The sequence below is a fragment of the Zootoca vivipara genome, chromosome Z1, assembly GCF_965207765.1.
Source record: "Zootoca vivipara chromosome Z1, rZooViv2.hap1.1, whole genome shotgun sequence".
In the NCBI taxonomy this organism is placed as follows: domain Eukaryota; kingdom Metazoa; phylum Chordata; class Lepidosauria; order Squamata; family Lacertidae; genus Zootoca; species Zootoca vivipara.
In genome coordinates, this window is record NC_142583.1 from 27,966,832 (window position 1) to 27,987,690 (window position 20,859).

Genomic DNA, 20,859 nt, shown 5'->3' on the forward strand with positions numbered 1-20,859 from the left:
AGAATGTGTTTATTATGAAGTAATAAATCTTGATGCCTGGTTAATCTAAAATCAACCTTGTACTGCCCAAGACTGAATTTTCCACTCCCTTCCATTAGCAATGCATTTTTTTGGGGGGGGGGGATCGGTGAAAAATAAGTGTCCGTTTTTCTCAAAAGAATGGTTTTCCTCACCATGCATCAAAACATGCATATGCTATAAAATAGACCCTTACCTGGCTGAAAAATAGAAAGACTTCCATCAGTGTGTCCAAATACTACCTTCCCCTTTTTCTTGGGATGCCATCTAAACAGGCAAATGTCTGACAAAAAACTGTGAGCGTCTTTATGTACTGTTACACCACTGTCCGGTCCTGAAATTGTCCAAATATACAAGGGTCCTCTTTGGGAGACAAAAGCAACCGCATCACCTGCATTCCAGCACCAACTAAGAGATGCAGGAATTCCTGAAAAATAAAAACAAATCTAAGAATCTAAAAAACACATTTGGTGCCACATCTCCAATAGTGTGATGCTGAATTTAAACAAACAGACAACTCAAATAACATTCATCTCAGCCTGAACATTCACTCTATGAACACATTTCAGCCTTGAGATTAAAAACATAAAGAGTGTGCTGGTTCTAATGTATTTTTTTTCTCTTCAAAGGAAAAATTTATCTGGAGAAACACATAAGGAAGTTATTACACTGGAATGGAAAGGTCACATGGTTTTTATTTTTCTTTTAAAGGAAGAGCTGCTATTTGGTTCTGGATCCTTCCTGAACAAAACAGAGGGAATTTCCATTCAAATGTAATCTGTTACCTCCATAGGAATCATCCTGCTGGCAAAGCAGTAACGGCAGAATGGGCTAAGGGTCTACCCTTAAATATACATACACATAATCTAAATTAAAATACCTTAACAGGCGCCTTTTCTACTCTAATTCATAGTAATGGTCAAGCAGAGCCAACTGTTTTCACCGCAGCAATCTCCCTCTTTTCTATAGTAGGATAACAGAACAGAGGTTTGTAGTTTCAAGCTGTTGTCTGGGAAACTGACCGTATTTGTTTTTGGTGTCATCCTAGCAAAACTATCGTGACCATGCTTAGGTTCCTGTGAACTGAAATGGTGTGCATGTCAAGAGGGGCAAGGTGATGTTCACCAGTTCCTTCTCCCCTCCCCTGCACCACCTCCCATTCTATTCTGGATCCACCCCACCCCCCAAACTTCACAGATTGCATGTGTAGGGAACTAAAGTGGAAAATCAGTAAAAAGCACACACACACATTCTTCTGCTTGTGGGAGCCTTGCCTGTCTTCAATTGACAGAACAGCACTTTTGGATTCAACCTTTGGTGGCTTCATTTTGCTATTAATAAATGTCATTAGACTCAAATTTCTCGCTTACCTTTTGTACCATCAAGTTTTGCAGTAACTTTTTGTTCAGCCACATTCCAAATTATGACTAAATTATCTGCGCTTGCACTTGCAAACAGGTCGTGGTTATGGGGACACCAGGAAACGGCTGTGATGGTCTTCTTGTGCTCAGACATAATTGCCCACAGTTTGAACTCATTGTACCGATGATCCAGCTAAAAGGTTACACAGATTTAAAATTAAATGTAAATATACTTCAAAATACAGTATGTAGCATCTTGCTACTTTGAGAAACATTGAAAACTAATTACACATGCATTTTAAGTAATGGCAGAAGCTTAAGAGCCACTAGGTTGCATCCCACAAGAGAGAGAGAGAGAGAGAGAGAGAGAGAGAGAGAGAGAGAGAGAGAGAGAGAGAGAGAGAGACCTTTAACACTACAGGAGAGGCAAAGGTGGCTAGTGGGGAGGGGAAAATCACCACAAATCAGGCAGAGATGGACCCAAGTTTTGGTAATATTCGCTTGTCCCAGCAGCACCATCCCAGAAGAGTCTAAAAGGGCCCACAAATCCTCAAGACAGTTGTTTCAGGGGGCACAGGAGCCATAGCTGTCAACCCTCCTGTTTTTTGCAGGAAACTCCCTTATTTCAATCGGTTTCCTGCTGCTATCCCGGATTGTTAGATATCCTGGATTTTCCCGGATTTGAAGCAGCTTCTCTCCCTCCCTGCTGGCCAGGGAGGCTCCACTCGGCGTACCCCCCCCCCCTGCGCGCAAGTAGCCAGCTCCTGCCCGGTAAAACGCGTCGCTCGGCGGCTGGCGGCTCGCTCACTTGCTCGCTCCAGACATGCGCAGAACTGATTTCCAGTGCCCAGGTATGTGGACACTGTGCCCAGGTATGTCTGGACATGCACAGAACCAATTTCCAGTGCCGCGCCACTGGGTGAGGCTGCTGATCCCTAATTTTCCAATCCGGAAGTTGGCAGCTATGAGCTGCAAGGGAGAGAGGGGAATGGGAAACTGCCCTTTCATTGGCTTCCTTAAATTGGCTTACCTTTAAGTTCCAAGAGTTGTAGCCAACTAAGTTCTACTCAGAATAGATCCACTGAAATTAATGGACATAAGTTAGTTACGTCCGTTAACAGCAATGGGTCTGCTGAGCAGGACTAGCACTGGATACAGCCCCAGGTTTCTGCCTTTAAACAGCGTGCATTTTAACTGTACACATGATGATATATTATAAAGCTATGTCTACAGAAATATTTGGTTCCTGAATAAATGTTTCCAAAAGAAGGAGGAAGCTCTTAAAAGCTATGAGCCTGGATTAAGAAGGGGGCACATGTACGCACATCTGGTGGGCATATGCAATGTTTTGCAGTTTTGACAGCAAGTGAAGGCAACAGCTTGAAGGGAAATCCAAGAGGGAAACCTCATAGATAGAGGCAACAGTTTTCCTTAAACAGCTCTTGTGCCTACCTTTTTAAAAAAAAAAAAAACAAACCTAAAATGTGAGAGTTTAAAGAACAATTTGGGAGTCCTACGGCAGGCTGGGGAAATTAATGAAATTCAAGAGGGTGAAATGGGATTGGGAATCATGTATGGAATGGTTGTGGGTGCACATCTGATTGGAGATGTGTACTTAGCACTCGGTTGCCCCGCACATGGCACTGAGCTGAGGGGGCACAAAATTTAGAAGATCCATAATTGAAACCATCCATTTGGGGATGCCAAATTTTGGGATTGTACAGGGCTCCATATTAAGAAAGATTACAGAAATCTACCCCTGTGTGTACCCTAATTGCAATGTTCACATAGGCTCTCGGTGAAACTTCTCAGATTAATCTGTTGAAGCAGACAGAAATGGACATCTGTATCTGGGGCTACTGTTTTTCATGCAACCCCCCCTTTGCTACATCGAGACACATGACTTTTTGGCCTAAGTTACAGCTTTTGAAATATATAAAAGTTCTGGTAGAGAGCAGTATGCAGTATCTGTACCACAGACTGCAAGTCACTCCAGCTTGGTTACTCTGGTCCTGAACTAATGAACCACTAACAGAATTAAAATTTAAAATATCCCTGAAAAGGAATATTATATGTAGTTTGATTTTGTTTTAAATTAAATAAATAAAGATCTGTTTAATCCTGCGGTAACACTTAATAAGAAACATTACTGTGTAGCAGGAAAGAAAAATATTCACAGAGAAATCTAAGAATCCATCTCACCTGATATATATAAATAGCAAGAGTTGCGCAATAGGCAAATCTATCCCCACTCGCAGCACAGACATCTTTATTCCATGGCTGACACCCAGCAGCTAATAAGCCCACTTGCTTAACCTGCGCCATATTTGCCTGGAAAACAGAGAAACAGAGTAAGAGAAACAGAATAATTTAAGTGATGCTTTATTGAGCACTTTGATGTAGAACAGTCTGAAGAACTAGGAAAGACATAGCTGTAAAGCAAGAAGACAGAATCTTGAATAAAACCACGGAATATCTTTGTGATTAAACAAGCTCAGATTATTTAATTGGTCTTTGGGAGAGGTGAATTGAGACTGGACATAGGTGCAATCTGCAAAGGCCAGCTCTCATATAAGCTTCACTCATTAATTCCAATATATATTACAGTTCCATTGAAACTTGCACATTTGGTCTAATTTTCTGATTATATCATTGAAATTAATACTGTGATAACTATATATTTGTACCCAGCTCTTTCCCCACCTCACATCCAGGGCTTTTTTTCAGGGGGAACTCACAGGAACTCAGTTCCAGCACCACACAGATGGGCACCAATGCCATTATAAGAGAGCAAGGGAAGTGTTCATGGTGAGTTCTGGTACCTCTTTTTCTAGAAAAATATCTTAGTGTTTTTAAGTGTCAGGTGTAACTTCAGCCTGAACACAGCAGAGTTTGCGCAGGTTTTTCCGGAAGCTTCTGGTGGTAAGTTAAATGACTAGACGTCTGGACGCAGTTGTTGTTGTTGTTTAGTCGTTTAGTCGTGTCCGACTCTTCGTGACCCCATGGACCATAGCACGCCGGGCACTCCTGTCTTGCACTGCCTCCCGCAGTTTGGTCAAACTCATGTTCGTAGCTTCGAGAACACTGTCCAACCATCTCATCCTCTGTCGTCCCCTTCTCCTAGTGCCTCAATCTTTCCCAAAATCAGGGTCTTTTCCAAGGATTCTTCTCTTCTCATGAGGTGGCCAAAGTATTGGAGCCTCAGCTTCACGATCTGTCCTTCCAGGGAGCACTCAGGGCTGATTTCCTTAAGAATGGATAGGTTTGATCTTCTTGCAGTCTATGGGACTCTCAAGAGTCTCCTCCAGCACCAAAATTAAAAAGCATCAATTCTTCGGCGATCAGCCTTCTTTATGGTCCAGCTCTCACTTCCATACATCACTACTGGGAAAACCATAGCTTTAACTATACGGACCTTTGTCGGCAAGGTGATGTCTCTGCTTTTTAAGACGCAGAGTAAAACTATATACAGGATTTCTTAAAATAAAAGAAAATCCAGAGTTTCTATGTACAGCTTTAGAACTCAAAACAAAGTAAAATAAATCCTTTCCTCTCTGTCTCTCTCTCAACCGATACAGCACCTCCTCCTACACTGACCACACTCACAACACCATGTAGTGTGCTAGCTTTCTCTGATAACAGGTCTCAGTGCTGATATCAACCAATGAGAGTGCAGTTACTATGGCAGAAGTAGACCTTGGCTTTCTGCCCAGTGTTAATTGCTTGTCCTAGAGTTGATTGTGTGAAGAAGCAATCTGCTGGTTTCTCACGCTACTAATTTAGCAAAACCCGAACAAAATATCACTGCTCACATCCATTAACTGATGGTCTGGGTTCTTAGATACTAAATGCTGAAAACAAGCTGCTGAGTCTGGGCTGCTTCAAATGAAGTAGTGGGAGGAAGATGGGGAGAGAGATGGTTTTCCTTCTGTACTGACATTTTCCATCTGCCTGAACTAAATGTACATGGGGTAAGAGACTACTGAAGTGTGTTCATTCAATTTGGACAAATAGAAATTGTTTAGAAAACTGGATTTAAATGCATGAAATAACTCCTCTGCCCTGGCCACCTGAGGAAGAAATGATTGACTAGGGAATTTTTTTATTTTATTTTTACAAAAAGCCTGAAGGAAATCCCAAGATGATATGAAGAAATTATTCTTAAAGTACAGGATGGATGAGTATACAGCAGCCGCCGCTCACTTGCCTGTTACCCAGCAGGGATGCCGAGATGGAGAGGCACTGCACCCTAGCTTTGGGCAGATCAATAATCACTGAGCCAGTGAAGCAGCTTCTTTCTTGATAATGGAACATTTCAGGCTGTCAGAAACAGGCCAGTCAAGTTTCATCACTCCAAAACGCCACTTTGCAGGAAAGCGCATCTAGGACTTGTGCAGATGTTATTCTTTGGTATTATTATTAAATTTATTACCCGTCTTTTACCAGCAGGCAGGTAACAACTATTTAAAATGTAGTATTAAAAACAAATCACAGTAACGGGAATAGGGTGGATTCTAAAAAACACACATGTTGGGAGTCCGAGGTCGTAAGCTCCCCCTCACTATGGAGAACTGCAAAAAAAAAAAAACCAACTTGGACTGCACTGCATTTATTTGATCATAGTATCTATCTGATCTTTCTTTAGAAAATGAGAGTTTTGGTTAACTCAGTTGGTTAGAGCATGGTGCTGACAAAACAGGTGGGCAGGCAAAGGACACATTCACACAAGGAAGTGCAGTTCATTAATAATTTTATCCCTACATACACAGTCCGGTAAACGCCCAACTATGCATCTAAGCCCAGCTTCCACCTATAGATAGGATGGTCCTACTTTACAGAGGACAATCCTCTATTTGAAGGACCTTCCCATTTGGATCCAGTTTAAAGAAAAACCCTTGGAACTGCCCCTCAGGGGTCAGCAAACTTTTTCAGCAGGGGGGCGGTCCACTGTCCCTCAGACCTTGTGAGGGGCCGGGCTATATTTTTGGGGGGGTGGGAAATGAAAAAATTTCTATGCCCCACAAATAGCCCAGAGATGCATTTTAAATAAAAGGACACATTCTACTCATGTAAAAACATGCTGATTCCCGGACCGTCCGCAGGCCGGATTTAGAAAGCGACCCATGAGTTAGGCACATGCACAACAGACTCAGCAGGTAAAGGTCATAGTTTTCTGCCACAATGAAGAGGTGTATCTTATTTCTATTTAAATAAGAGTAATTATTTCTGAATTTGCATTTAGCATACACAAATTTTATGTAAATCCCTATCTTCTTTCGGCCACTTTTTTAGAATCCCTATCGATAGGATGAAAACTCACTAACATCCTACATGCAAACTTCTCTACCTTAGAAAACCTAATGGGATGCTCCACCATTCCACTTCTTTGTTGTCACTACCAGCATTATTCAGCTGATTTCAGACATTATTCAGCTGCTTCAAAGAGGACCAAGCAATTGCAGTTTTCCTTGAGTTGTCTATTCACCATTTTGATGTAGTTTCTGATCCTCCGAAGCAAGAAGGCTCTGCATGGAAAACTCACATATTGGGAAACCTGATAATATTCCAAAAATTCTTGCAATGTGGATTTTAAATATTTTTAGATTTCTACCTCAGTAATATTCTAAAATCAATTGTGCAAAGACTTGAACCACTAGCTAACATTATGCATCCAAACCAGAACTAGCTGACTTCCTCAGTAATTTAAATCAGTCACAGAGAAGCACATTCACCGCAAACTGAAAGCAACTCTAAGAAAAAAAAAGTTAAACCTCTTCAAGAGCAGGAATATATAAAATCAGCCTTGCCAAATAAGTCTCAGCTATTCAAGACACAGGTGATACAAAAGCATTTTGCTACACTCGTATTTTACATCATAAACAAAATACTAGTAAATAATGATGTCTGTCCCCTTCATGGATCAATGCCTTGTCGTGGCGAAGGGGCTTGAATAACTCAGAGAAGCTATGAGCTATGCCATGCAGGGCCACCCAAGATGGACAGGTCATAGTGGAGAGTTTTGACTAAACGTGATCCACCTGGAGAAGGAACTGGCAAGCCACTCCAGTATCCCTGCCAAGAAAACTCCATGGACAAAGACAACAGGCATATAAAAGTTATGACGCTGGAAGATGAGCCCCTCAGGTCGGAAGGCGTCCAACATGCTACTGAGGAAGAGCGGAGGACAAGTACAAGTAGATTCAGAGCTGATGAAGCGGCTGGGCCAAAGCCGAAAGGACGCTCAGTTGCGGATATGCCTGGAAGCGAAAGGAAAGTCCGATGCTGTAAAGAAAAATATTGCATAGGAACCTGGAATGTAAGAACCATGAATAGAGGTAAGCTGGATGTGGTCAAAAATGAGATGACAAGAATAAATATCGACATCCTGGGCATCAGTGAACTAAAATGGAAGGGAATGGGTGAATTCAGTTCGGGTGACTATCATATCTACTACTGTGGGCAAGAATCCTGTAGAAGAAATGGAGTGGCCCTCATAGTCAACAAAAGAGTGGCAAAAGCTGTAATGGGATGCAATCTCAAAAATGACAGAATGATCTCGATACGAATCCAAGGCAGACCTTTTAACATCACAGTAATCCAAGTTTATGCACCAACTACCGGTGCTGAAGAAAGTGAAATTGACCAATTCTATGAAGACCTACAACAACTTCTAGAAATGACACCAAAGAAGGATGTTCTTCTCATTACAGGGGATTGGAATGCTAAAGTAGGGAATCAAGAGATAAAAGGAACAACTGGCAAGTTTGGCCTTGGAGTTCAAAATGAAGCAGGGCAAAGGCTAATAGAGTTCTGTCAAGAGAACAAGCTGGTCATCACAAACACTCTCTTCCAACAACACAAGAGACGACTCTACACATGGATATCACCAAATGGGCAGCATCGAAATCAGATTGATTATATTCTCTGCAGCCAAAGATGGAGAAGCTCTATACAGTCAGCAAAAACAAGACCTGGAGCTGACTGTAACTCAGATCATCAGCTTCTTATAGCAAAATTCCAGCTTAAACTGAAGAAAGTAGGAAAAACCACTGGGCCAGTAAGATACAATCTGAATCAAATCCCTTATGAATACACAGTGGAAGTAAGGAACAGGTTTAAGGATTTAGATTTGGTGGACAGAGTGCCTGAAGAACTATGGATGGAGGCTCGTAACATTATACAGGAGGCAGCAACGAAAACCATCCCAAGGAAAAGGAAATGCAAGAAGGCAAAATGGCTGTCCAACGAGGCCTTATGAATAGCGGAGGAGAGGAGGCAAGCAAAATGCAAGGGAGATAGGGAAAGATACAGGAAACTGAATGCAGATTTCCAAAAAACAGCAAGGAGAGATAAGAGGGTCTTCTTAAATGAGCAATGCAAAGAAATAGAGGAAAACAATAGAATGGGGAAAACCAGAGATCTGTTCAAGAAAATTGGAGATATGAAAGGAACATTTCGTACAAAGATTACCATAATCAAGGACAAAAGTGGTAAGGACCTAACAGAAGCAGAAGACATCAAGAAGAGGTGGCAAGAATACACAGAGGAATTATACCAGAAAGATATGGAGGTCTTGTACACCCCAGGTAGTGTGGTTGCTGACCTTGAGCCAGACATCTTGGAGAGTGAAGTCAAATGGGCCTTAGAAAGCACTGCTAATAACAAAGCCAGTGGAAGTGATGATATTCCAGCTGAACTATTTAAAATTCTAAAAGATGATGCTGTTAAGGTGCTACACCCAATATGCCAGCAAGTTTGGAAAACTCAGCAATGGCCAGAGGATTGGAGAAGATCAGTCTACATCCCAATTCCAAAGAAGGGCAGTGCCAAAGAATGCTCCAACTACCGCACAATTGCGCTCATTTCACACGCTAGCAAGGTTATGCTTAAAATTCTACAAGGCAGGCTTAGGCAGTATGTGGACCGAGAACTCCCAGAAGTGCAAGCTGGATTTCGAAAGGGCAGAGGAACCAGAGACCAAATAGCAAACATGCGCTGGATTATGGAGAAAGCTAGAGAGTTCCAGAAAAATGTCTACTTCTGCTTCATTGACTATGCAAAAGCCTTTGACTGTGTCGACCACAGCAAACTATGGCAAGTTCTTAAAGAAATGGGAGTGCCTGATCACCTCATCTGTCTCCTGAGAAATCTCTGTGGGACAAGAAGCTACAGTTAGAACTGGATATGGAACAACTGATTGGTTCAAAATTGGGAAAGGAGTACGACAAGGTTGTATATTGTCTCCCTGCTTATTTAACTTATATGCAGAATTCATCATGCGAAAGGCTGGACTAGATGAATCCCAAGCAGGAATTAAGATTGCCGGAAGAAATATCAACAACCTCAGATATGCAGATGACACAACCTTGATGGCAGAAAGTGAGGAGGAATTAAAGAACCTTTTAATGAGGGTGAAAGAGGAGAGCGCAAAATATGGTCTGAAGCTCAACATCAAAAAAACCAAGATCATGGCCACTGGTCCCATCACCTCCTGGCAAATAGAAGGGGAAGAAATGGAGGCAGTGAGAGATTTTACTTTCTTGGGCTCCTTAATCACTGCAGATGGTGACAGCAGTCACGAAATTAAAAGACGCCTGCTTCTTGGGAGAAAAGCAATGACAAACCTAGACAGCATCTTAAAAAGCAGAGACATCACCTTGCCGACAAAGGTCCGTATAGTTAAAGCTATGGTTTTCCCAGTAGTGATGTATGGAAGTGAGAGCTGGACCATAAAGAAGGCTGATCGCCGAAGAATTGATGCTTTTGAATTATGGTGCTGGAGGAGACTCTTGAGAGTCCCATGGACTGCTAGAAGATCAAACCTATCAATTCTTAAGGAAATCAGCCCTGAGTGCTCCCTGGAAGGACAGATCGTGAAGCTGAGGCTCCAATACTTTGGCCACCTCATGAGAAGAGAAGAATCCTTGGAAAAGACTCTGATGTTGGGAAAGATTGAGGGCACTAGGAGAAGGGGACGACAGAGGACGAGATGGTTGGACAGTGTTCTCGAAGCTACGAACATGAGTTTGACCAAACTACGGGAGGCAGTGCAAGACAGGAGTGCCTGGCGTGCTCTGGTCCATGGGGTCACGAAGAGTCGGACACGACTAAACGACTAAACAACAAACAACAACAATGATGTCTGTGGTTACCAAAGCTATGACAAAGGGGAAGGGAGAGAGACCTTTCTCCCAGGCAGCTACATCAAGAGTAATATTTTAAGCCCTTCCTCGTTTCTAAATATAGAAAAGTGATAAAATTGAAGGACTATTTGTTCTAGATCTCTTTGAACATGAGTATGTTTTTAATAAAATGGGCTGGCTTGACAAAGCTGGATGACTCGGTTACCCCTACTTTAACGCAGATGTCATTTTCTGCAAGCTATTTAAGGGTTTCCATGTCCATTCCAAAGCCCCGCAGATTCCAAATATGCAACCTCTTTCTGTCTATAATGTGAAACCGCTTTACTTGACAGCTGAGGAAATTAAATCCTGATGTTGTTAACGAAATAATACTGCTACTAAAAGATGCTGGAGAGCAGTCCAAGCAGGGTGGAGCGCCACACACACACACGACACAGCAATGCCAGTAGCCTGGCAACTACAGCACTTGAAGAGGTACCATGTTAATATGCAAGTGTGCATTTTCCCGAAGTCTTCCTGTTCCAGCTCTTGTCTTCTCAGTATTTGCTCTAACTTATCATTGTGTATAACTAAGAGAGCCAGTGTGGTGTAGGACCTGGGGGACCAGTGTTCAAATCCCTACTCAGTATTAAGATCAATGGGTGCCCTTGGGCAAGCCACTGTCTCTCAGCCTAACCTACTTCGCAGGGTTGTTGTGGGGATCAGTTGAAGAGTGGGAGCAGAGGCAGATTTAGGGGAGCACAACCAGTTTGGTCACACTGGGCATGGAGCCTCAGGGGTGCCACCACTATGGTGTAGAACAGAAGGAGAGAGGCAGGGGGTACCAAATTTGGGCATTCCACAAGGCACTGCTGAAATTTGAGATCCCAAGGACTGTCACTGGTGAGACAACCATGTTTGCCACCTTGAGCCCCTTGGAGGAAAAGGGGGATACATATAAATAAATAAATTAATCAACTTATTGCCAATGCGTGCTGTCTTTCTGTTTCCAACAATTGATGTGCGCACAAATGAGAAAACACTGAAATGTTGTATACCATGCCATTTATCAGTTTCTGCAGGACTTTCATATTAGCCAAGCAATGTTATTATCTGTTGTTGGGGTTGGGGTTGGGGGAGCCAACTTCAAGGAGGCATCCACCTAGCTCTCACACACAAGATAAAATAGCTCTTCTAAAATATCATCGGCAGTTTTCATAAATACTTATTTCTTTAATCAGGTTGTATTCGCATGCAACCACACGCACAAGAAGTTACAGGAAAAGAGACTCCATCCCTCTGTTACGTCCCTGTCACTCATTTGTGAGTAATGCATAGTGCATATACATGCAACTGCAGCATGCATGTATATGTGTACATACATATTATTCACAAAAGATACATCTGCCTGACTCATCACAAATTATGGCATGCATATTTGTATGTTTGTATTGTCAGTGCATCTTCCTTTGTTTTGTTCTCTTTGTACTAAACTGAGTTCATTCAGCTTCTCAGGTTTGCTACAACCTTGCAGAACATAATGAGATCTGGGTCTCAAAAGTATCTGGATGGAAGGTGGTGTGGAAACCATATACACACCGCCTTGAGCTCTGCACAGAAAAGTCAGGATATGAAAGATATTTAACAAATTAATAAATTCTGTTCATATTATTTCTTTTAGACATAGTTATAGCTTGCTATGATTTTTAAAAATACAATATTGAACTGATCTTTTTATCCTGCTGTACCATTTTAAAAACTGCACTGCTGCAATATGTTGATCATAACAACAAAGAGGATCTATGGAGCTGCATTTGTGCACTGTGATATATTTCATGCAACTTACAACCAGTGCACCAAAATTCAGACTTCTTTTATTTAAAAAAAAACCAGAGTCCACTCCCTCTACTCTCTCTTAAACCCATAGAAAATTATAATTTCCTGAAGCAGTTGTTCGATATCTTTAAAATTCCCCCCCAAACACCGTACAAAGATCACCATAGCAACCCTGTTTCTTATTGCAAAATACTGTTAATGCCTACATCAGCCTTCAAAAAACACTGAGCAAAATTATATGCTGCATTTAGTAACACTGGCTTAATATCTATTAATCGCTTCTTAATTATTTCCCACCTTCATAGCTTTTGCATCAATTTCTTCCAATTCAGTAAAATAAAGATTTTGCAGTATATTGTATTTTAAGCACGGAGCCCCAGACAGATTCCACTGTTTGCAAACTGACAGCTTACCTTTAGCTCCAAACATGATTAATTTAAATTTCACCCATCAAATAAATATTTCTGATCTAATCACTGCACTGCAGTGCAAAGTAGAAATGCTATAAACAACAGGCAATACATTGCAGAAAGATTCAGTGAGATTAAATACAAAGCAGTTATTTCTAGAAAAGAAAGTATCTTACTCTTTGCTGTCCATCATACCAATCGTCTTCATCAAACCAATACGAAATACAACTCATCCAAGCCATTGTATGTTTGAAATGTAGGATATGGTAACTAAGCCCTTGAATAATGCTAAGGCAATATGGATTCTGTGTGAAAATTGCTGAGACTACACAGAGATGAGCCCAATGCTCTGTGAAATCAACTCATCTATAAAAGCAAGTTTGACTATGACTATTTCATAGAAAACATTTTTAAAAGATCCAAGCACAAATAAGATCCATATATGGTATGAGATCCAAACAAGGAAAGGAGAACAATTCCGGGTGGGGCAGGGGACACACAAAACCGTTACTGTATTATTATATTGAAGTTTATTAATGTTTCGGGCTATAGAAAACAACATAGACTGTCTCTCTTAGTTCAATGGGATTCACTCCCATCCCAAGTTAGTATGCATAAGACTGCAGCCTAAGCACTAATGCAGTGATGGTGTGATGGGAATTAAATCTCAATGAACACTGTGCAATCAATTCAGTGGCCCATATTTATTTATAGAAGTATTTCCATATTACCATATCAAAAAATATCAAGCTGGTGTACACTGCTAAAACACAGAATACCATTTTTAAAAATGAAATGAAATTTAAAACTCTTATAATCATTAAGGTGACTGGTGAAAGACACCCCCGCACACACACAAAAAACAGCTGCAAAGGTTTGTGGGCACAAAGAATGTCTTGAAGAGATGCCTGAAAGTTAAAAGAAAGAATGCCTGCCAAATCTTTGCTGGAATAGTCTTCCAGAGCATGGGATAGGTGACGCTAAATGTCCAACTTCCAGTTGAAGCCAGTCAGGCCTCTGTCACATCGGGCCCAGTGATCGAGTGAAGATCAATGGATGCCCAACATTGCATTTCTTTTCTTATATTTCGGAATGGTGACATGCAAGCAACCATAAGTTCTTTGAAATTTGCATCATTGTGATGCTTTCAGCTGCATATTTCCTTGGAAGCATGTGGGCATTTTTTAAAAAAAATTAAAATAAAAGAGCAGACAGGTGTGAGAAGGAAGCTTAATCTTCCCCTTCAAATGCCCACTCAACTAAAAGTGAAAAAAAATAAGAGACTAATTCCAAGACTGGAAGCAGAACTGTGTGTCATCAGCATATTGCTGACAACGTACTGCAAAAGCTCCAGATGACCCCACTCGGCGGTTTCATGTAGATGTTAAATAGCATAAGGGATGAAACTGAACCCTGAGGGACCCCACACTGAAGACTCCACAGGCCTGAAGAGCAGTCCCCAAGCATTAGCCTCTGTAAAACAGTGTTTCTCAACCTTTTTGGGGCCAAGGCACACTTGTTCCATGAAAAAAATCACGAGGCACACCACCATTTAAAAAGTTAAAAAAATTAACTCTGTGCCGCCCTATATTGACTATATAATTATGACTGTAAGAAACACTTGCCAATTGCTGTGTTGGTTGCAATCTCCTGTAATAAGGCTTCACAAGCCGCTGATTTCTCTGCCAGCACAATCCTTTGCTCAGCAAGTTTCAGGTTGAGCTCATCCAGCCAGCTTCTTTAAGTTTGTCTAAAAACCACCCTCCCGTGGTGGTGGCAGTTGAGAGCTGCGCTCGCCCCGCATCGTGACCCGGCCGGCTTCCTTCTTTAAAAAGAAAAATCGCCCTTCTCGTCGCGGCACGTCGCGGCACACCAGCCAACGTCTCGCGGCACACTAGTGTGCCGCGGAACAGCGGTTGAGAAATGCTGCTGTAAAAGACTAACCACAACAAAGCAGTGCCACCCACCTCCAACTCGGACAGGTGCTCCAGGAGGATGGTACTGAAAGCTCCTGTGAGTTCAAGGAGAATTATCAGGGACACATTTCCCCTGATTCTCTCCTGACACAAGTCATTATACAGGGCAACCAAAGCAGTTTCTATGCCAAAACTGGGTCTAAACCCGGATTGAAATGGATCTAGAAAATCAGTTTCCTCCAAGAGTGCCTGGATATAGTCTACAGACCCTTGCCCAAGGCGGCAAGATTGGCAACTTACTTATGCTGCAATCCTATACCCCTGATTTCGATGGGGATCACTTTTAAATAGACATGCATACTATTGCACTGTAAAAGAGCAACTCTACCCTCACCCCAAATTCAATCTCAGTCGATCTTATAAGGTGCATACATGATAAGGTACAAAGGTAAAGGACCCCTGGACAGTTAAGTCCAGTAAAAGGCAACTATGGGGTGCAACGTTCATATTGCTTCAGGTCGAGGGAGCTGGCGGTTGTCCACAGACAGCTTTCCGGGTCATGTGGGCAGCATGACTAAACCACTTCTGGTGCAATAGAACACCATGACAGAAGCCAGAGCGTATGGAATGTCGTATACCTTCCTGCCGCAGCAGTACCTATTTATCTACTTGCACTGGTATGCTTCAGATAAGCCATATCATGTATGCAAGAGGGTGCAATTTATCTACTTGCACTGGTATACTTCAGATAAGCCATATCAGGTATGCAAGAGGGACATGGGTGCGCTGTGGTCTAAGCCCAAGAGGTTCAGTGGTTTAGACCACAGCACACCCGTGTCCCTCTTGCATACATGATATCTGAAGTAGTAAATCAAAGTGAATTTATATTAATGCTTTCAATATTTATTGATCTACCACAGGCTTTCTGCTTAATATACTTCTAAATTGCTTCTTCCCTCCAACAAGAAAGTCTTGGTCATTTTTTCCAATATATGAAATTAGAGCTTGCCGTTTATTTAAAACAAAACGTAACCGAACAATATTAAACTTATAACCAAGATCTAAATTTAGACCAGCTTTTGAAAGTAATCCCAGGAGTCTTCAAAGGAGATATAAACACAAATCCTATCCAATGCATTACTACTTAATTCTGTGATTAGTGTCACCAGGGTGACTGAGCCAGCCCAGACCCCAGAAACCCTTGCTTAAAAGTCTATGGTTCTACATGGCACTAACCACATAGCCTCCAATTAAAACCAAAAGACAATAAGAACACAATGTACTCTGCAGAATCATACCCTGGATTCAGGCCTGCATATAAAGTGAAGACAATGTAACATTATTACACACAAGTTTTAAACATTCAAACAAGTTTCTTTTTAGATTTCTAAAGTCCAGGTTTCAGAAGATGCATGCATAAACTTCCCCTAAACCATATACAGTGGCACCTTGGTTCTCAAACTTAATCCGTTCCGGAAGTCCGTTCCAAAACCAAAGTGTTCCAAAACCAAGGCGCGCTTTCCCACAGAATGTAATGCAAAATGGATTGATCCGTTCCAGACTTTTAAAAACAACCCCTAAAACAGAAATTTAACATGAGTTTTACTATCTAACAAGACCACTGATCCATAAAATGAAAGCAATAAATCAGGCATAGACCACCTCGGCCCTCCAGATGTTTTGGACTATAATTCCCATCATCCCTGACCACTGGTCCTGTTAGCTAGGGATCATGGGAGTTGTAGTCCCAAAACATCTGGAGGGCTGAGGTTGCCTATGCCTGCAATAAACAATGTACTGCAGTCATACAATCAATCAATCAATCAGTAGCTAACTGGGTTCCAGTCACAAAAACAAAACAAAAAAAGCCGCAAAAACAAAAATGCAAAATAAATAGCAAAAACGAAAGACCTCAGCGTAACACTCAAAACAGAAGTGTGGCACTCAAAACGGCACTCAAAACGGAGCACGATTGGCTTTCGAAAAAAGTTCACAAACACTTACTTCTGGGTCTGCAGTGGTTGGGTTCCATGTTCTTTGAGTACTAAGGCATTTCAGAATCAAGGTGCCACTATACCATACTTATTGAAAAGTTTTGCTTAATCTGCTTAACAAGTTAAGTGTTGTTATGTGGCAGCAGTCCACTGGGACTAGGGTGCGAGAACTCACAAGTATATAAACGATGGCCCAGGGGAGAGAGCTGAAAGAGTGTTAAGGAGCACCCTGGAGCTTAACAGAGTAAGCAGAACTTCAGAATCTGAAGTTGAAGCTGCTGCCACAGAAATCATTTTAGCACCTTATACAAGGAGTTAAAAGAAGTCTATGTCCATATGAAGCTAAATGAAACTTTATTTCAGTAATACCTTTACAGTACTGGCCAAAATGTCACAATACAGAAAGCTTTTGTACTCTCCAGATCTCTTAATAAAGCAAAATGCTACACAAAGCAGGGGGAGGGGGGAAAACCCTCCCCATAAGTTCAAAAATTGGGCTACTAGAGCCATGAAATCCAACATGAGGCACAACTGTCCTAGTTGGAGCTGATGGGAGTTGCAGTTCAAACCATCTGGAGAGCACTAGATAGGAGAAGGATAGTTTATAAACAAGCTGAAAGGAAGGTGAGTTTTGTGGAAATGTTTTCAAAGAAGCTGTGATGTTTCAAGGATAGGAATACATAAATATAACCATTCCTGTTTAGATTCTCTGCAGGCATTCAGTCTAGTCATTGTCTTTATTGCTATAACCAAAATGTTGTTGTTGTTGTTGTTTAGTCATTTAGTCGTGTCCGACTCTTTGTGACCCCATGGACCAGAGCACGCCAGGCACTCCTGTCTTCCACTGCCTCCCGCAGTTTAGTCAAACTCATGTTCGTAGCTTCGAGAACACTGTCCAACCATCTCATCCTCTGTCGTCCCCTTCTCCTTGTGCCCTCAATCTTTCCCAACATCAGGGTCTTTTCCAGGGAGTCTTCTCTTCTCATGAGGTGGCCAAAGTATTGGAGCCTCAGCAAAATACCATAATACCATATTAGATACAGCATAATGAAATCATGTCAATTGCTGGTAATGCAGGAGTTTCTGTAGCTGAAGAAAACATCAAGAACCAACCCAAGGACAGCCCAAGTATCCCACTGGAAAGCGTTATTGCTTCCTATAGAAATACTGTTCTGTTATTAGTTCTCTCAAGTTTATTTAGTAAAACTGAGAAACAAACAGTTGAAGGGGAAATTGATATAATTGGAATCAAAACACAGCAGGAAGGCTCACTGGACAATTGCTGAGTAACAAAAAAAGGCTTCTTAACCCTTATGGTCAATCTTATAAAATGGTTGGCTAGTGAATTCCAACAGAATATTCCTCTGGTGTGCTGGGGGGGGGTCTGCAAGAAGTTTTTTCTTTTAAAAAAAAGAAAGGGAACACTGGAGCATGTTTCCTCAGCTACAGTCCAATGTAGCACTATTTTTCCTGGACTGAATTATTCAGTTCTGCTGCACATATACAGTACATCAGTTCCAACCCTGTAGATTACCATTACCTGTAGATTACCTGCATGAAAGTTTAGCATGTGGATTGTTAGTCACCTGTACTTCTGAGGCAGTTGCTAAACAGATTATAAGCAGTGTCAGAATGCAGTTGACCATGAGGCTACAAATAAACTCTCTTCCTAGTTAGCACTTCCACAAGTTTTTTAATGGTCCTTTGCAAAGGCACTTGATGCACAATGTACATAGCTTGAGTCGGGAACTCACTGGGGATCCACAATCACAAAGATGTACCTTTTTCATAGAGCCTAGCTATGAGTCACCTCATGAGAAGAGAAGACTCCCTGGAAAAGATGTTGGGAAAGATTGAGGGCACAAGGAGAAGGGGATGACAGAGGATGAGATGGTTGGACAGTGTTCTCGAAGCTACGAACATGAGTCTGACCAAACTGCAGGAGGCAGCGGAAGACAGGAGTGCCTGGCATGCTCTGGTCCATGAGGTCACGAAGAATCGGGCACGACTAAACAACAACAGCTATGAGTCCTCCTTCAAGAAGCTGGCTGAGCGGCATGCTTGTTGGCTGGCTCTTGTGATTATTATTTAAAAACACACACACAACAACAACAACAACCACTTTCAAGTTTAAAAATAATAATAATAAACTCGATTTTTAGAAAAGGCACCAAATCTCCATTTAAGTAGAGGAACATGTCATATGCCTAAAACCATTTTAAGTCAAAAGCTGCCCAAAATATTGGAGTGGAAAAGATGAAGAGAGAAGAAACCAGTGTTCAGTTTGATAGAGGAGCAAAGGTAAGAATGAGCAGAGCCAACTGGGCCAGTTGTGGGGCAGCAGGAGCTCCCGTGGATGTGTATATCTGTACACAAGTAATCATTACTCACACTGCACATACTTCTTCCACCTTCCTATTTATTTTTCTGATCTCATTGTAAGCCACATGTTTAAACATTTTGCATTTTAATTCTCCATGAAATCAAACGGACACTGTGGGCAGATATCACTACTAGATAAATGGATTATTCAAAGGGATCTGGTACATTGCCAACCCCCAGTGCCATCATTAAGCAAGCAAGGGATTTTCAGCTTTTCAAAAGCACAGAAGTTTGATGCCACCATGTTTTTGTCTTTAAAACAACCCAGTTCCATAGAGAGATCACTTCACACCGACTTCACATTTCATCATGCAACTGAATGGGGGTGGGGATAGTTGTTGACTCTGTGTTCTGTGATCTATTTGAGTGCTTGCCTTACTCTATTGTTGCTATTTATTGTCCAGGATCTCTCCCATTTCAACCACTGAATGTTGTAGATGCGACATCTTAAAGAATAATAGATTTATTGCAGTATGTCGTCTCCTGGATGGGAGCCTACATCTGATGGCTCTAGTCCAAGGAAGCCCATGCCACAGTTAACCTAAGACAATTTGTTTTTTCCACCACAACCTAACACAGCTACACCTCTGAATACTGTAGACATGTACAAAGCAGGGAAAGCACTATGCCTGCCCTTTTATACAAAAAACTGTATACACTCTTCCTTCAAATCTGCATGCAACAAGTTGTTTTTTTTAAAAGTGATGGCACACTGTCAAAAACCCCGAATGCACACACGCAAAACAAAAATCAAAACACTTCTGTTATTACTGCCTGAAAAAAGTGCCACTTCCCACGTGCACCCAGATCACAAAACATGGAACTGTAAAGTATTCTAATCCCCCCCCCTCCTTTAAAAAGAAAAAGTTAAACACACCCTCTCCTTTTGGATGGGGGGGGGGAGAGCAAGCATCTTAATCCGAAACGCTTGTCAGAAAACGTTCTTATTTCTCCATAACCTAAAAAACGAAAGGAAGCACAAGCGCCACAGATGAATATCATGAGCAGGAGAGAAGAGCGTGGAGGTTTGGAATTAGGACCACAAGCCAAGTAAGAAGATAAATGTAGAGCCCAATGCGAAAGGCGGCCAGGCCAGCATTGGCACAGGCAGGACTCCAGCAACGTGGCTGCAAGGGCTCCCAGGCTGCAGGCTGCACGACAACAGCCATGCCACCCCTCAGTTTCCTCCCCCTTTCCCGCCCGCTTCCCCAGACTCTCCACCTGGGGGACAGACAACCTGCTTGCATCAAGGGCTGCAGGTTGGCCTCCTCGCCACACCAACCCGCTCTCGGCTCCGCTCGCTGTTGCCCGTCCTCCTCCTGCTGCCTACCTGCCCGTGGCGAGGCGCTGACGGGCGCTACTGGACTTGCCCGCGCACACGCGCACGCACGACCACGCACGCGCACTCCGCGCGCGCTGACAGCGAGAAAGAGAAAGGCGCAGCGCGGCGAGGACGCGGAGGAAAAGAAGCCGCCGCCGACGGCAGGAGGCCAACCTCGTTGCCTTGGCAACTGGCTGGGCCCGCCCCCTTCGCTTCGCGCGGATTGCTGGCTGCTCGATGGAGGGGCGGGGCGTTCTCGTGATGGACATCGCGGCAGCGGTGGGGGGCGGGTTGCCAAGGCAACGGGGCGGGTGAGAGGGGAAAGTCTCAGCCCACAAACAGTATCACGGGCGGCCTTTCCTTGGAGGGTGGGTCTTGCTTTCCCCCCACTTTTACCTTTTGTCTACGCTCACTTTTTCTTGCATGCCTCATTTTTTTATTTGTAACCCCCACCTCTTTCTTCTGCTGCGAGGTTTTATTGGGGAGGCAACTATCGTCA

General features: G+C 42.5%; 1 protein-coding gene across 10 annotated transcripts in view; it reads right to left on the reverse strand.

The window, feature by feature from the left end:
* WDR17 (WD repeat domain 17) overlaps window positions 1-20,463 on the reverse strand; it is a 62,433-nt gene extending 41,970 nt beyond the window's left edge. For 5 of the 10 annotated variants that reach the window (XR_015947467.1, XR_015947469.1, XR_015947468.1 and 2 more), the window contains exons 1-4: window positions 20,277-20,412; window positions 3,582-3,710; window positions 1,389-1,572; window positions 215-445 (exon numbers count right to left, since the gene is read on the reverse strand). Coding sequence is in view for 7 of the 10 variants with exons in the window: in XM_088659650.1 (XP_088515776.1) it covers window positions 215-445; window positions 1,389-1,572; window positions 3,582-3,704 (538 nt within the window). In the remaining 3 variants the exon portion in view is untranslated. Of the gene's footprint in view, window positions 1-214; window positions 446-1,388; window positions 1,573-3,581; window positions 3,711-12,923; window positions 13,075-20,260 lie in introns of those variants that run through there. The other 5 variants (XM_088659649.1, XM_088659644.1, XM_035111797.3 and 2 more) reach the window with 5 other exon arrangements.
* Window positions 20,464-20,859: the final 396 nt, after the last annotated feature.